We start from the raw sequence: 16,297 nt of genomic DNA, 5'->3' as shown, positions 1-16,297 counted from the left end.
ATGATCTATGGACTACTTAGCAACCAGTATGTCTGTTTGTACCTCATTCTGACTGTCTTTCTAATTAATAGCAACCTACCATCCAACTCGTGTTTCTAGCAAACCAATAGCAACATCCTATCAAATGTGTACCAATGCCCCAAAACACCCTATCAACCACCTAGCATCAATGCCAGAACAGCTGGTTTTGCAGCCGTCTAGCAATGCAATGCCTATGAAATGCCTATTTATCTATCGATCATTCTATGTATTAAATTAAATACTTGCAAATTAGGCAGGATGGTGCTCTCGTGTGGAAAGTCCAAACACCCACAAAGAAGAAACCCAGAAAATCCCCATTATAAAAGGAAGATTTAACTGCATTCATTGGTTCAGTTTGACTAATAATCAAACAACTACAAAATCATCCCATAGAAAGGTTTATTTCAAACCCTTGACTGAAATAAAGTGAGTTCAGAGTAAAAAAAAAGTATTATATGTGGTTTGGTGATTTTGAAAAGCTTGTCAGTGAACTATGACTCTGTAATAAAATGCTACTAGACTTGAAAGCACGTGCTGGAGATTTACTAGAATTGGCTTTACTCACAAAATGCACATGAAAAATCACCTTTGAATAATTGCACAGCCCTACTTTCAAGATGCCTTTTTGACAACTGAAAATGTAGTTGAATGAGGTTGGGGTACCCTGACATAAGTCTGGGCTTTTCTATTATCTAACTCTCTTTCGCACCCTCTTTTTTTAAATGCAGGTTATTCAGATTCTGGTGCATCAGGTTCAGTGTGTCTTACCTAAAAGTGCATTACGTCCACATTCATCGGGGAGAAAGCGCAAGTCCACCGCACACACCAGAATGTGATCAGGCACGCTGGGAGATTTGGCTCCGACGAGCAGAAACCCAGGCGGAACCTCCAAACTCTCTGCGGCCATGGATGACAGCCGAAGGTCTTTACCCGCCTGACAGAACCCTGAAATGAAAGTCTGGTCACCAATTGTATAAGCGATTAACCTAACCTCCACACTTATGATCAATTACATTACACTTTCAAAAACTTTTGCTTGTCCTGAGACTTCACTGAACCTCTGGGAATTTGAAGATGAGCGAATATATTCCATGTTCTTTAAATTAATTTGATGATGTTGTATGCAGCAACGTGATCAACTTTTGTGTTTATTGTGTGTGCATTGCATGCATGTTTGCAAATGAACCTTTTTTGAGGAGAAAGCAAAAAGTGAGCTATTCACTACACTCATATTCAAGTTAAATCATCAGACACTAATCTGCATATGTTTTGTTAAAGGAATGTAAGCTTCAAGCTTTACAGTTTGGTAAACCTGACGTGATAATATTTTGGTGAGTTTAACATCTACTAAACATCTACTTTGCTTATCCTAGAAATCAATTATTTTTCTCTTGGACACACGATGGTCATCAGAATGAGAATCTTCTGAGTGGATTAAAGCTGAACTTTGAAAAGTGGGTAAGTCTTTTTTCATTGCTTCAGTGCATGGTGGGAAAACTCTCCATTTGCATGACTGTAGGAAACAGGAATTAAAAGTATCAGAATAATCGTAGTAATCATTTCACTGTGAAATTCAAGTAAATGTCCTCCAATATGGGGTGAAATATTTATAACGATCATGAGCTGTTTACATTGTGGACAGAAAATGTTGAGCCTGTACTGTACAAACTAGGGATGGGCTGGTATAAGATTGGATAAAATATAGTATGATAACCTTGGATAAAAGTATCACAGTTTCACAATATCACAGTATTGTGCTCATTGCTCTAAAACATAAGTCTTTTTAAATGTTTGGATAAAAAAAAACTTTTTCCCCCTTTGTAAACAATATATTTTACTTTTTGAAAGATGAAACAGTAAACATGTCAGGCTAAGTAATTCAAATGAATCATTGACTTCTGCTGTCTTCATTTGTTTCGAAAACACTGATTTCTTTACAATTTAAAATGGCACCTTTAAGTATTTTTCTGCTGGAGATACTGCTGTCCTAAAAAAAGTACCTAGTACAAACTTACTTGAAACGTTCTTAATCTGGACGCTACTAATGAGGAAATTTCCATATTGTGGTAAACAGTGAGTATTAAACAAAAGAAATGTAAACATAAAGAAATCATTGAGGCTGTAAATATCCTGAATGCCTCTAGCCTACACAATAGCCTAAAAAGGTATTTAAAGGATAAAACCGAACAACTGCTCACAGCACATTGTGAAGCACAAAAGTCACAGACAAAAATGGAACATCTCTAATCACAGCTAGACAAATTACCAGATGATCAATTAGCCTTGGCTAAAAGGTGTGAAAAATACATGGACATTATTAAGGATTTGAAAACCAAATTGATTAGCCAAAAACTAATGTCTGGCAGAACTACAAAAGCTAACAAGCCTATGACTTCTGAATCAGATGCAGCTGGTGACATATCTCTGAAGAATGTGCCTGTTTCATCTCTTTAAATAATGAAATACCCAAATGGCACAGAAACAAGCATTCTACTCTTTTTTTGAAATTAGTCTAATTTCATAACCCCCCTAAAATTAAACAGCTGAGTTTAACCGTTTTTGGCAATCCATTCAGGCAATCTCTGTGTATGGTTAGTGCATTTTAAGCTTAGCTTAGCATAGATCATTGAATTGGATTAGACCATTTAGCTATTTAAAGCTTGACACTTTTGTAGTTACATTGAGCACTAAGATCGACGGAAAATGAAAATATCCTCTTTTCTAGGCCAAATTGGCTATGAACTATACTCTTACTCTGGTGTAATAAGGTGCATTGATATTACGCAGTGCCCGAAAAGCTTATAACTATAGTGAAATTTCCAGAGAGATGACAAAACTATTTTCAAGCATCAAGTAGGCCAGATCATTGAGTGTGAACATTTAATAAATCCCAATCATATATAAATGCTTTAAAGATGTGATGAATTATGGCTTAAAATAGTCATGTTTCTCATGCGATATATAGCCTCTCACCATCTGTAGTACATGAACCCTCTGGTGGAGATTTCATCTGATATGGGATTGGAGGGCTGTTTGAATCCGAGCCTTCCTCTTCATCTTCATCCTCATCTACTCGACCTGTTGGAAATAAAAAAGTAATGAACATAAGTAAGTTGGCACTAGAAGTCTTATAATGCACAATTGCACATATAGAAATACATGTTTTATTCCAGTTCCCTTCTCTTCTCTCTCCGCACCATGCTTTATGGACCCTTTTCACAAGACATCATCATCATCTTAAATCCTTGAAAGTTTTGATATTTATATTTTCTTTATATATAATATATAATATATTATATATTATTGTATATAATATATATATATATATATATATATATATATATATATATATATATATATATATATATATATATATATATATATATATTAGGCAAGTTATTCTATAATGATGGTTTGTTCTGTAGACTATCGGGAAAAAAAATTAGCTTAAAGGGGCTAATAATTTTGTCCCAAAAATAGTTTTAAAAAAATTCAAAACTGCTTTTATTCTAACCGATTTAAAACAAATAAGACTTTTTCTAGAAGAAAAAATATTATCAGACATACTGTGAAAATTTCCTTGCTCTGTCAAACATCATTTAGGAAATATGAAAAAAAGAAAAAAAAATCAAAAGGGGGCTAATAATTTTGACTTCAACTGTATATATATGTATTTATGGCTGTCGTTAGCAGTCTCAAAAAATTTATAACACCATCATGGAGTTTTTAGTTTATTATTTCATCAAAAAGGATAGTAAAAATTTTTTTGTTGTACTCTCCAATTCACTAAGCTCTAGTTTTGTCCTGTTATGACAACTTCAGCTAATGGGAAACTCGGAAATGTGAAAAGGGTCCATTGTCAGATCAGTACTCAAATCCTTATAACAAATGAACAGATGTGTTTGAAAGAGTGTGGAAGACTATCATGGAAGACTGTAAAAGCTCACCCTCATGAGAATAAGGTCTTTGCTCTGCCTCCAGGTACAGCTGAGAGAACACTGGTCGGGGAACCACTGTGTTGGAGCGCAGCGACGCCTCTATGGAGTTGTGCAACACTTCCTCAAACCGAGTACTCTGAAGGTGTCCTGTATAGGAATTCCCCATGACCTTTAATAGAATGGAGAGAAAGAAATAATATGGCTACTTCAGAAAAAGTGTTCAATTGAACAGCAATGGCTTGAAAATTTCTAACAAATCATTAATTTTTTGCAGGCGGCATGGTGACTCAGTGGTTAGCACTGTCGACAACAGCAAGAAGGTTGCTAGTTTGAGTCCCGGCTGGGCCAGTTGGCATTTCTGTGTGGAGTTTGCACGTTCTCCCTGCTTGTGTGGGTTTTCTCAGAGTGCTCCGGTTATCCACACAGTCCAAAGACATGCATTGTAGGTGAATTGAATAAACTAAGTGAAGTTTAGTTATAACTAATTTCGAGAGGATCACGTGGTTATGATTGCTTGCGGCTGGTCCCGCATTATCCAATTCATGATTCACCAACCAGACGATTCCTAAGTCCCTATAAATACCCTAAGTTCCATATCACAGCTATCCCCCATCCTTTCCTCCAACTCCTCCTCCTTTCCTAAAAGGGTGGCACGGTGGCCCAGTAGCTAGCACTGTTGCCTCACAGCAAGAACGTCACTGGTTCTAGTCCTTACCAAGCTAGCCGGCATTTCTGTGCACAGTTCCCCCCGGTTCCCCAGTTTTCTCCCACTGTTCGAAAACATGCAACTTACGTTAAATGACTAATACAAATCGGCACCATAGACATGCAACCAATGTGTAGTTATATCTTAAGAGCAATCACTATCTGATTATTAGCTACTACAGCAGGGGAGTTTTCGAGATCTACCATAGGTCAAACTCTTCTCTCGCCTTGCAAACAGGAGGGAGCCCCGGGCTCGAGGATCTTATAAGCTCAGGGCTCTCTCCTGGGTCAGCATGCCAAACAAGCTTTAAAATCAATCATCAGCTAAGTGTGAACTCTTGTAATTGACTGTATTGTATGATTGTGTGTAAATACAAGGGTGTATGGGTGTTTCCCAGGACTGGGTTGCGGCTGAAAGGGCATCCGCTGCGTAAAACAAATGCTGAGATCAAGCCAAAGGAAAATGAATGAATGTTTTGCACTGTACAGTATCATTTTCTGTAATTAGTGTTCAATTCAAATTCATTATAGAATATTTTTATCATAGTAATATAAATTTTGAAAGAGAAATATATCTAAAAATTAAATGTATAAAAACCCAACACATAAAATCCTAAATTAATATATACCATTTTGACAAACACGATTATTTATTGTGCCAATGTCTGTTTTCCCAGTAAACATCCCACCTATAATAACACACCATAGCTATAATAACTATAGTTTAATCTGAGAACTCTGTAAGAAAACAAACAGCTGTAACACTGAGGTCATTTGAGGACATGTGATTGTGACTGCACACAAACACAGAGCTCTGGTTATGGAGCCTGATGTTGGCTGGAATAAGCTGATTTAATGTCAGTGACTCATCAGGCAATCAACCTCTCTCTGTGGTCAGTAAATATGATTATCACAGAACAAGACTGAACTCAAAGCATATACAGCTGGGTGTGCGGAGAGCCAGTTTCCTCAGAGGAAATAGAAATAGTGGATTTTTGTAGAGTGTCCAATTTGCAACCTCATAAAGTCACCATGAACCAATGTCAGGGCGTTCTGACCCAGACTGTGTGAGAGAGAGAGCACGAGAGATTGAGAGAGAGAGGGAGAATGACCTACCTCCAACAATAAACAAAAAGCTAGAAACTGGGAAAGACTGTGCTCACAGGATGAATAATATATATTTTTATGAGAACATTCTGTGAAAAACAGCCTGAGAGTTTCGGAAAATCTTGCCACATGCCCTAGCTTCTGTTTAACATAAACACATCATTATTTTTATTCACCTGTTCAGTGAATGACTTAATCTATCCATTTCACTAATCTATAGCCTATGATATAGCAAAACAATATTAAACCAAAGCAAAATGTAGAGACAACTGATGACAATTATTAACTGAAGGTCCACTTAAGTGGAATTTTGGTTAAGATTATGTGGGCAAAATTGCAGTGCAAATGTAACCTTCAAACCAAGAACCTTTTTTTTGTTGTTGTTCAGTATGGCAAATTTTCATGACCACCCTGAATACTAAGTAATTTCACCCTCAACCTTTTGCCAAACATAACCCTGATTTTAAACCATTCAACTATAGACTTGATTTAGTCACAATGGTTGACAGCTCAGAGGATTATCACAGTGAATACTGTGGACATGACAAAGTGACCATTGCAAATCCATTTGTCATTTACATAGGAAGCAGAAAAAGTGGTTGAAGTACACCAGATACCGACTGGAGAATACCAATTACAGATACAGTTTACTAGTATAACTAATAATGATGGGTTCTATTGTCTTTTGTTGTGTCACACCACTCACATCCGGTTAATCATACAATGCTATTGTAAGACTTTAAAAGTCATGTGCACCGAGATTTTCCATGATCTAATGCATTACTGCAATCCCATTTCAACCTTTGAATCATGTAGCAAAGTATGAATGAATAGACCATTTGAGGGATGTAAACAAAAACAATGGTGGCAAGTCCCAACGTATTTCCTGTTTTACATGTTTTAATTCTACAACTTTTGAGAATCCAAAAAGAGCCACAATTTGATGAATAAATGTTCATGACCACATTGAGATGGTCTATTGCTTGTTTTGATGTGCTTTCACACTATAGGCCCTATAACAATCATGTGTTGGGTCAATAGGTTGTCAGTACTTCCTCTGGGAGCTTAAAATCTCATTTATTTCTAAGCTTAGATCCCATTTACATCCCTTGTCCACTGGTGATTGGGTTGAAGAAGATACAACTTAATAACAATGGAGAAAGGATAATTACACTTTTGATTTGTAGGACTGAAGTTTTTAAAGTCACTCCCATGTAACTCACATTTGCTTAAGTTAAATAAAAGAAATGTTGAGTTTTTTATTCGATAGTTAGATGTTCAGTTTGAAGTTCTTCAAGTTTCAAGTATTTTTTACTCTGTTTTTGTAAGTTTTGTTATAAAAAATATTATATATCATACAGGACAACATACAATTTAATAAAAAAAATAAAATAGTGTCAATCCAACTGAAAACATCAAAATGGATGCTGGGATCACAAGAAAGGTTCATTTTACCTAATTGTATTTGGTTTCCTTGAAGAATCATTGTAAACATGAACAATTCCAAGTAAAATATACCTATATCCGTTCAAGCTTTCTTAATTCCCACAAATGAGTAATAACATATGTTTTGTTTTATTATTGTGTGAACTAAATGAATGAAGAAATCCTATTTTTTCTTCTTAAAAAGTAGAATCACTTCTAGCAGAGGTGTAAACTATGCAAAAAGATATGTCATATGGACAACTTTTATTGCTCTTTTTTTCCTTTTCTGATATTGTAGCTTCAGACCTGATTCACAGACCTGCATCAGCATGGAAAAGAAGAACCCTTCTTCACCCTATCTGTTTTGTGCTCCAAAAAGGAAACAGTTTTACAGGTTTGGAACAACATGAGGGTGAGTACATTTTCACATTGAAAAAAAATATACTCCTTTTCCATTTGCTTTTTCTTTACATGTACCAAAAGCATATTTTCGTTTATTTTTTTTAAATGTTCAAAATAGCAGTGAGTGCTTTTTGCCCAACCGTGTGAATGGCAGGGGAATGAAACAACTAATGAAAAAAGCTCTGGGGCAGAAAAAAAGCCCCTTGGACATAATCCCCTTTCCTTTAAATGCTCACTGCCATATGTTCCTTCTCTCTGCCCCAACACACATTAGGAATTCACAACATACTAACACCCTAAAACAATGAAGACCAGCAACATGTCATATAAACATCAACCAGTACCACCAATAAAACCTTTATAGCTAGAAAGTGAAATCCATTATATTGCTGGCCAGAATCTTTGGGATCTCATGACAAAACACCAATTTGCTTTAACTCGTTTTTTTTTTTTTTGGAGCAAATCAGAGGATAATGGCAAAATGAACCCAAAACATATTAGTATTTTTTTTTTGTGAAGAGGAGGAGAAAACAAATGCAAATGCTCAGACAGGCTTTGAGTCTGCAGGTAGTAAAGGAGATAAAAGAGCAAGACGTGATAGCAGCAAGGATGTTCAACAGCCCCATCCTCCAGCACTGAGCTTCCTAACGGGGAGGTGACGAGAGCTTTCATCTTTCCCGGACCCCCCCACTGGGACAACATCACCCGACTATTGCGACTCTGTTTATGGCCTTCTCTCTTTACAGACAGTCCTGTCCTTCTCTGTCTACTGATCTTTCAGACACTCTTTACGCTACACTTCAAATGAGGCAGAATTAGCTAGAAAATGCCACAGTTGAGACACATCGTCTCCTCAATTTCATGTTGAAAGCTGGCCCACACCGACCCAAAACCAACACCACCACCACCACCACCAACAACAACAAAAAGACAATCATTTGACAATGATGATTGTAGCTGGATGTTGTCAGATAATGGCCCAGGATTTGTAATAAATAAGCAGACGGGAAAAGTCAGGACCTTCTAGAGAGGGCCTAACCTAATGTAAAACCATATTGAAAACCAAAAATGTTTATACTGCACAATGTTGGAAAAATCTGATATTGGGACATTTTATTTTTCTGCATTACATATTGTGATATAAATATCATTTCACAAGATAGTTTTCTAGGTCTAACAGTATATGCACAAGTCTAACACTTTGCAGGTACACAAATTGAATAACCACAATAGAAAAGAAATGCTTTTCTTACTTTGTTTTGTCTTGTTTCCAGTCCAAATATCAAACAAATCTTAGAGCAAGTAAAAATATTGTTTAGTTTTCGCCGTCAGAAGAAATAAGTCACTATTAAGAGATTGTTCTTAAAACAAGCTAAATTATCTGTCAGTGGGGTAATTGAAATATATATATATATTTTTGTTTTGAAATGTAGATATTTGAACTAGTAACGAGACACAAATTCTAAGTAAGATTTTGTTTAGCATAAATCATATAAATTCAGTACAAATACAGTGATTAAATACAAATATGTAGCTCCTGATCAACTATAATTCACTCAACATTGCATACCTTTGCGATTTGACTATTGCAGCATTGCAATATCGATGCTAAAACAGTATTTTGTGCAGCCCTATATCCACACACACACACACATACACATACATATATAAATATAACATATACTTAAAAAAATATAAATTTTAAAAAGGAACAAAGTAAATCAACATCAAAATAAGCATATAAACAATGTTACACTAAAGAATAAATGGTTGCTGAACATTCAGCCCTACCCTCACAAAACTCACAATTAAAACAAACAAACTAAAATGTCAATGTGATATATTTTTCACAATATTATCATTATTAATCATTTTGGAAAGAAAATTTTGCCGAACCCACATTTTTTACACTGCAAAAAATGCTTTTCTTGCATAGATTTTTTGTCTTGTTTCTAGTCTAAATATCTAAAATTTCTTATATCAAGAAGCATTTTCTAAACAAGCAAAACATATTGTCTTGTTTTGAGAAATAATATGCCAATACCAAGTGAGTTTTTCCTTAAAACAAGCAAAATAATCTGCCAATGGGGTAAGCAAAATAATCTTGTTTTTCTTTTGACGTAAGATTATTTTGCTTACCCCATTGGCAGATTATTTTGCTTGTTTTAAGGAAAAACTCACTTAATATTGGCATATTATTTCTCAAAACAAGACAATATGTTTTGCTTGTCTAGAAAACTCTTCTTGATTTAGGAATTTTTAGATATTTGGACTAGAAACAAGACAAAAATCTAAGTAAGAAAAGCATTTTTTGCAGTGTAAATGCAGCAAATATACAGGTTTGATTTATGATTTAAATTTTTTATCATTTCACATACTTTTCAAAGAATTATAAACTTCAACTGTTGTTGTGTACTATTACAGAAACATGAATACGTAAATCAAGACTATAATCCTAAAAAACATCTGAAAATCATGATGGAAAACAAGAGTATACTACTCTTGTATACACAAAGGTATATATAAAATGATATACAGGGTATACACTGTTGTTTTAAAACTCTTACAGTTAGACAAACTTCTGTTTACCATTCAAGTCATCCATGCTCTGTCTAAAATCTCTATCTGAATAGTTAAAACTGATACTTTCAGTACATTTTTCTCCTCCAAAGAGTCTGAAAGAAGGGGGTGGAAGGCTTTTAAGACTTTTAGCCTTGGGTGTTTGTGTGTGTGTGTGTGTAAGTGGGGGCTGGGGTCATTCCATGCTCCACATATACAATAAAACTGAGCAGACGACCAGCAGAAGAGCCCCCAAACAGAGAGTGGAAACTTATTGAATGTAATTGTTAAGCAGAGAGTGGGTGACACAGCAGGTTTCTGCTTCGCCTCTGCCCACCGTCTCGGTCTCTACCAGCACGCACACACACTTCTGCGTGAAACCCGCAGCATAGCAACAGGCCAAAGGTCAGGGCTGGCAAACAATGTTTGGGCAGTGCTTTGATGTGCTCAGGCATGGTCCAGCCAGAGGCTCAATGGACACAAAGAGGCTGAGAAGGGCAGTCAGATAGCACCGCTCCATTCTTCTCATCACCTTTAGCCTCTGACCCCTGCACCCCTTCGAGAGATCACATTTCAAGGATGGCCAGTTGCATTCAGACAGGTCTTTTTGTCCAATCTTAAGACGTGTTGCATACTGCGAGAATAATTTGTTCTTATTTTTGGCAAGAGAGAGAGAGAGAGAGAGAGAGAGAGAGAGAGAGAGAGAGAGAGAGAGAGAGAGCATAAAATTGTAAATAAAAACAAAGATGTCTGGTTGGTATACACTATCATCTTAAATTGATGAACTGAGTATTCACAGGGTCTGTAAACAGTGGTCTTAATTAAGCTATCATAAACATTTACCAATGGCATCTGTCCTTCAAAAAAATATCCTTCTGGCTCTGAATGTTGTCAGTTTCCTCACACAGCCCAAAACACCAACTGTTCCCGCCAAAATCTTAAGTGCTGCAGCCGTATAGTGTAAAAATCCAGGAAGGCCCTGTTTACAGCCAGTAATAAAGATGTGCTTTGGCAATAAAATGACAAGTAGATGAGGAAAACGCATCTCCATCTATTGTTAAATGAACTTGTAATACTTGCATATCATTGCGAGAATATATGGAGAGCAGCAGCTAACATATTTGCCCTGATAGCTGCAAAACTTGAAGTTTGGGATTGTGTTAAAATCAGCACTAGGAAGAGAAAATTGTGTTTTTAACATACGTTTAAATTATTCAAACCAGACAAATCTTTTCCGATGGCAAAGCTTGAATTTTATCCTGCTAGCGTGCTTTAACAACACTTCTATAAAATAAATAACAACTAAAGAAAAGAAACTCGGTGACACAGTGGTGGAGTAGGTAGTGCTGTCGCGTCATAGCAAGAAGGTCGCTGGTTCGAGCCTTGGTTGGGTCAGTTGGCGTTTCTGTGTAGAGTTTGCATTTTCCCCCCATGTTCACGTGGGTTTCCTCCGGGTGCTCCGGTTTCCCCCACAGTACAAAGACATGCTGTAAAGGTAAATTTGGTAAGCTAAATTATTTTTAGTGTATGAGTGTGAATGAGTGTGCATGGATGTTTCCCAGAGATGGGTTGCAGCCCGAAGGCCATCAACTGCGTTAAACATGTGTTGGATAAGTTGGCAGTTCATTCTGCTGTGGCGACCCCGGTTTAATAAAGGGACTAAGCCAAAAATAAAATTAATAAATTAATGAATACAAATAAAGAGCAGGTGATCTTTTGTGGATAGACACATCCCAGCAGACACACAACATCATAAGACGTTAATATTAGGTTAGATTTAGGTTACCAGCATCAATGTTATTTTGACGTCCAATAACAACGTGAAATAATGTTGATATTTGGTTGATTTTAGGTGTGTTGGAAAGTGATCAAAATCCAACATTGAGCCAACATCTTAAACCAAGGTTACATTGACGTCAAATCCTGACATTTCTTCGTCAGATCTGGTAACCAAAATCCAACTTCTGATAGATGTTATATTGGTAACATCCACACAACGTCAAGCTGTCACATCATTAGTTGCTGATATTTAGTTGTTTTTAGGTTGCATTGGAAAGTAACCGAAATGCAATGTCTGACGTTGAGTTCTGACGTCAACCCGATTTTCATTAGCAATCAAAATGCAATGTCCCACCATGTTGGGGTACAACGTCAATCTGACGTCATGTGCCTACTGGAATATGGTCATATGAAAATCTAGACTATGGAAGCAACCCAGTTAAATGTATTTAGACTACCTCTGCAATTGTTATCAGACAGACAGAAAACTTGAACAGGACTTCACTTGCAGGTTGTGTCCTTACAATTTTCCTAATAGATTTTAGTAATGCAAGAGTAAAACAAGGTATTTTGCTCTTGCTTTGCATCATGAATTGGGATTAGTGTAGCAGTTATAAAAAGATACTAGATAAGAATGTTTGGGGTGTGAGAAGTTGCCGTTTAGTTTAACAACAAAATTCAAATTTTTATCAAGCTACCACAAAGTTTATCTTGAATATTAAATTGAAAAACACATTTTAAAACCCACTGACATATCTATAACACGTGGCCTTAATAACAAATCTCTGTCATCTTCTGACAGCTGAAGTAAGTAGTAAATCCTGAGTTTCAAGATGCCCCTTGTTGAGATCAACACCTGAGGCTATTGGCAATTTCTATAATTACTACTTCAGTTTGCTCTTTTGCAGGCTGAAAGGCCTTTTGTATTGTGATAGAGGAAGGGATTGATGATTCATTAGTGGCTTTTCCAATACTCATGGCAGTTATTGCATGTCTTGGAGAAAAGATGGCTAATTTGTTTTAAATAGAAAAATGTCGTTTGTATGATTTGTACAGCCTGGTTGTCCTAAAAAGAGATATGTTTCCCTACAAAATCATAAGAAATCCCAACTATATATATTGATATTGATTGAATGCTCAATCAGTCCACCAATCAAACGTAAGAAACCTTCATTTCTTTCAAATGCAATAATGACAATCTGAAAAAAATGGTGCATTCAATAAAGAGAAACACAAGCAATCTAATTTAGACATGCTACTCAATCATCTACTCAAATAAATTGTCATTTGTGTAGATGATGTAGCATGTCTACTTTAGAAAGTTATTTCTGCTTGACCGAATGCATAATTCTTGCATAATTATTAAAAGGTCATTTAAATTCATAATGTCAAATTGATTAGACACATATGAGGCAGTGACGAATGACATATTTCTTTTTTACTGCTTAAGCCCTCAACCCCGAAAAAAAATAGTCAATTTTCCAACAGAAATTTAGCTAGCTAGCCTGTACTAAAGCAAATTTACTTATAAGTCAAGTTAAACCAAGCTTTGTTGTCATGCTACATATGTGGACATTTAACTGAAAGAAATGTGTCTTGCAGGACCACGGTGCTACATGCTAGTTAAACATAAACATACAACAACAATACAGTATAAGAAAAAACAACTATTGATTATACAAGTTAACCATGTCTGATTATAATATACTATCATCATCACCATAAAGAATTGACTACACAAACTTAAACAGAGACTGCACAAAAAACTGTACATAACTACAATAAAGTAGATATATTTGTACATGAAATTGTTCAAAATATATTGTTTGAATATTAGATTGTGCAGAAGAGAGAATTTTGGGGTTAGCAGTAGTGCAAAATCAATTGTAGTGGACAAGTAAACAGTTACAGTTGAAGTAAGAACTATTAGCCCCCTTTTGAATTTTTCTTTTCTTTTTTGAATATATTTCCCAAATAATGTTTAACAGAGCAAGGAAATTTTCACAGTATGTCTGATAATATTTTTTCTTCTGGAGAAAGTCTTATTTGCTTTATTTCGACTAGAATAAAAGCAGCTTGTAATTCTTTTAAACACCATTTTTAAGGTCAAAATTATTATCCCCTTTAAGCTTTATTTTGTTTTGATAGTCTACAGAACAATCCATCATATACAATAACTTGCCTAATTACCCTAACTTGCCTACTAGTGCCTAGTTAACTTAATTAACATAGTTAAGCCTTTAAATGTCACTTTAAGCTGTATAGAAATGTCTTGAAAATATGAGTTAATAAAACTATTATATTTAGAAATGTGTTGAAAAAAATCTTCTCTCTGTTAAACAGACATTGGGGAAAAATAAACAGGGGGTCTAATAATTAAGGGGGGCTAATAATTCTGACTTCAACTGTGTATAGATGTAACTATTATATTATTGAGTCCTTGTAGCATGGAGTGTTTGCAGTATGTGAATGTAGTATGTATTATGTGGATTTGCTTTCAAATGTTTGCATTAGGGCTGCACAATATTTCGATTCAGCATCAATATCACAATGTGATCATTCACAATAATCGCATTGCGAGTATAAGCAAGTCTGGATTATAACTGATCATTTTGGAAGTGTTTTTTTTAAGGCCTGTGAGTGTGTGAGGGTTTTAAAAGCATTCAGACATAATAAAATGTACATTTTATAACTTTGAAAAGTAAATAACGATTCATTTTAAGGAATTGTTTATAAAACAAAGATTATATGCAGTATTATTTTTCATTTGATTATTCAATCACTGTATACCTGAGTACATTTCGACTCTTTGAAAAACAGTAAAACGCTGTTTATTTAATTAGCGTATTTTCCTTTGTTGAATTTATCTATGCTTGTAGATTGTTTGTTATATTTTATGCACTCCCCTACATAATCTTACCAATCAACCTAAAATTATAGATTCTTTACAAACATTTATTCAACTCATCTAGTAATATTGTATTCATTTCGCAGAATAAAAAATAATATGCAATGTGTATTTTTTCCAGTATGTGCAGTCCTAGTTTTGAATTTAGTATAAGTAAAATGCTGTGTTTTTTAGTAAAAAAAAAAGTGCACCATAGTTTTTCCCCGGTTGGATAATTTATGGCTAAACTAACAAAGATTTTAGGAAAACTCAAAGCAAAAGCAATAACAGTTAGATAACGTTTGTCCTTGAGAGAAAAGAAGAGATAAACTGTGTGTTTGTGTTGTCTGTTGTGGGAAATGGTGGGAAATGCGACAAATCAGAGGATACTTTAAAACAAGCTTACACTCTTTCGCAATAAAAGAGAGCATATTACTTGTACAAGATATGAACAGCAACAAGTTGCCACTGTCATTTGTATTAGACAATATGTTAGAGTAACATTGCAATAACATTGTAAGCAGGGTAAACACAAAGTTTCCTATGAACAATAAATTGAATCACATTTTGATCGATGTAAAACTCTACAAGGCATTATTCGGTGCGACGAGTTAGCACTGTGAGCATGCAACATTTAATAAAACCAACTTCAAAACAGATACAATATTTGCATTAATTCTCTGAAGCATTAATGATGCCTTTTAATTACATTATAGACGATAAAATGATGCGATGATAACGTGTTTCTCTGCATTTCACTAAAATTTGAATGAATGAGATTACTGAATTTGCAATTAAAAAGTTACATTAGTAACTAAAAGTTAGACTACAGCATACATGATACTAAATTACTTTTATTAAAAAAGTCTTTTTAGTCTTTAAATATAATATTCTCCATATATTCCTTATTATAATCATTGTTTAATTTTACTCGATCATAGCGTATTTAGCGGTAGTTTCAGAACGGATGTACCAAGGATGGCAAATGTATCTTCCCTATCCATTGATTATAAATCGGGCAATGCAATAAACACATTTAAGACGAGAACAAACTCACCGTTAGTTAATTGTGAAATCACTCAGATATTCCAAGGGAATTCGGCAAGGATCGCACTGTTCATGTACATATCTCCGAGATGCGCGATTGAGCCGCGTCTCCGCTGGTCACTGGCGGTCAGACTCCGTAAAAATGCCGCTGGCCGCATGCCATAATTTCTTACTGCGATCTGGTCACCCCTTCCTCTCTCTGTGATGGTGTCGACCCTTCATTCTCTCCCTCAAGTCCCTGTGGAGATGGTATCGCCCAACGTCACCGCTTGTTGAGCGGGATTTAGGACATAAGTGTTGAAAACAGTCAGGTGTTTAAAACTTCAGGTAAGTTGTTTTAATAATTTCTGTATAACATACTCAAATGTGCTTCATGAGTATGGTGACTATGGTAAAACGAAGGGTATTTTTAGTGAGCAAGCCTATA

The 16,297-nt window shown here is 35.4% G+C and overlaps 1 protein-coding gene across 1 annotated transcript in view; it reads right to left on the bottom strand.

Annotated features, from left to right (window-relative positions):
• The window catches only part of greb1 (growth regulating estrogen receptor binding 1), a 45,444-nt gene extending 29,438 nt beyond the window's left edge, over positions 1-16,006 (bottom strand). Inside the window, exons 1-4 of the mRNA XM_005158817.6 lie at positions 15,881-16,006; positions 3,969-4,128; positions 2,995-3,099; positions 790-966 (exon numbers count right to left, since the gene is read on the bottom strand). Coding sequence (XP_005158874.2) covers positions 790-966; positions 2,995-3,099; positions 3,969-4,125 — 439 coding nt within the window. The 5' untranslated portion in view covers positions 4,126-4,128; positions 15,881-16,006. The remainder of the gene's footprint in view (positions 1-789; positions 967-2,994; positions 3,100-3,968; positions 4,129-15,880) is intronic.
• Positions 16,007-16,297: the final 291 nt, after the last annotated feature.

The sequence above is a fragment of the Danio rerio genome, chromosome 17 (genome assembly GCF_049306965.1).
Source record: "Danio rerio strain Tuebingen ecotype United States chromosome 17, GRCz12tu, whole genome shotgun sequence".
Classification (NCBI taxonomy): Eukaryota; Metazoa; Chordata; class Actinopteri; order Cypriniformes; family Danionidae; genus Danio; species Danio rerio.
The sequence above is the reverse complement of the archived record's forward strand: the minus strand, read 5'-3'. Positions and strand labels throughout refer to the sequence as shown.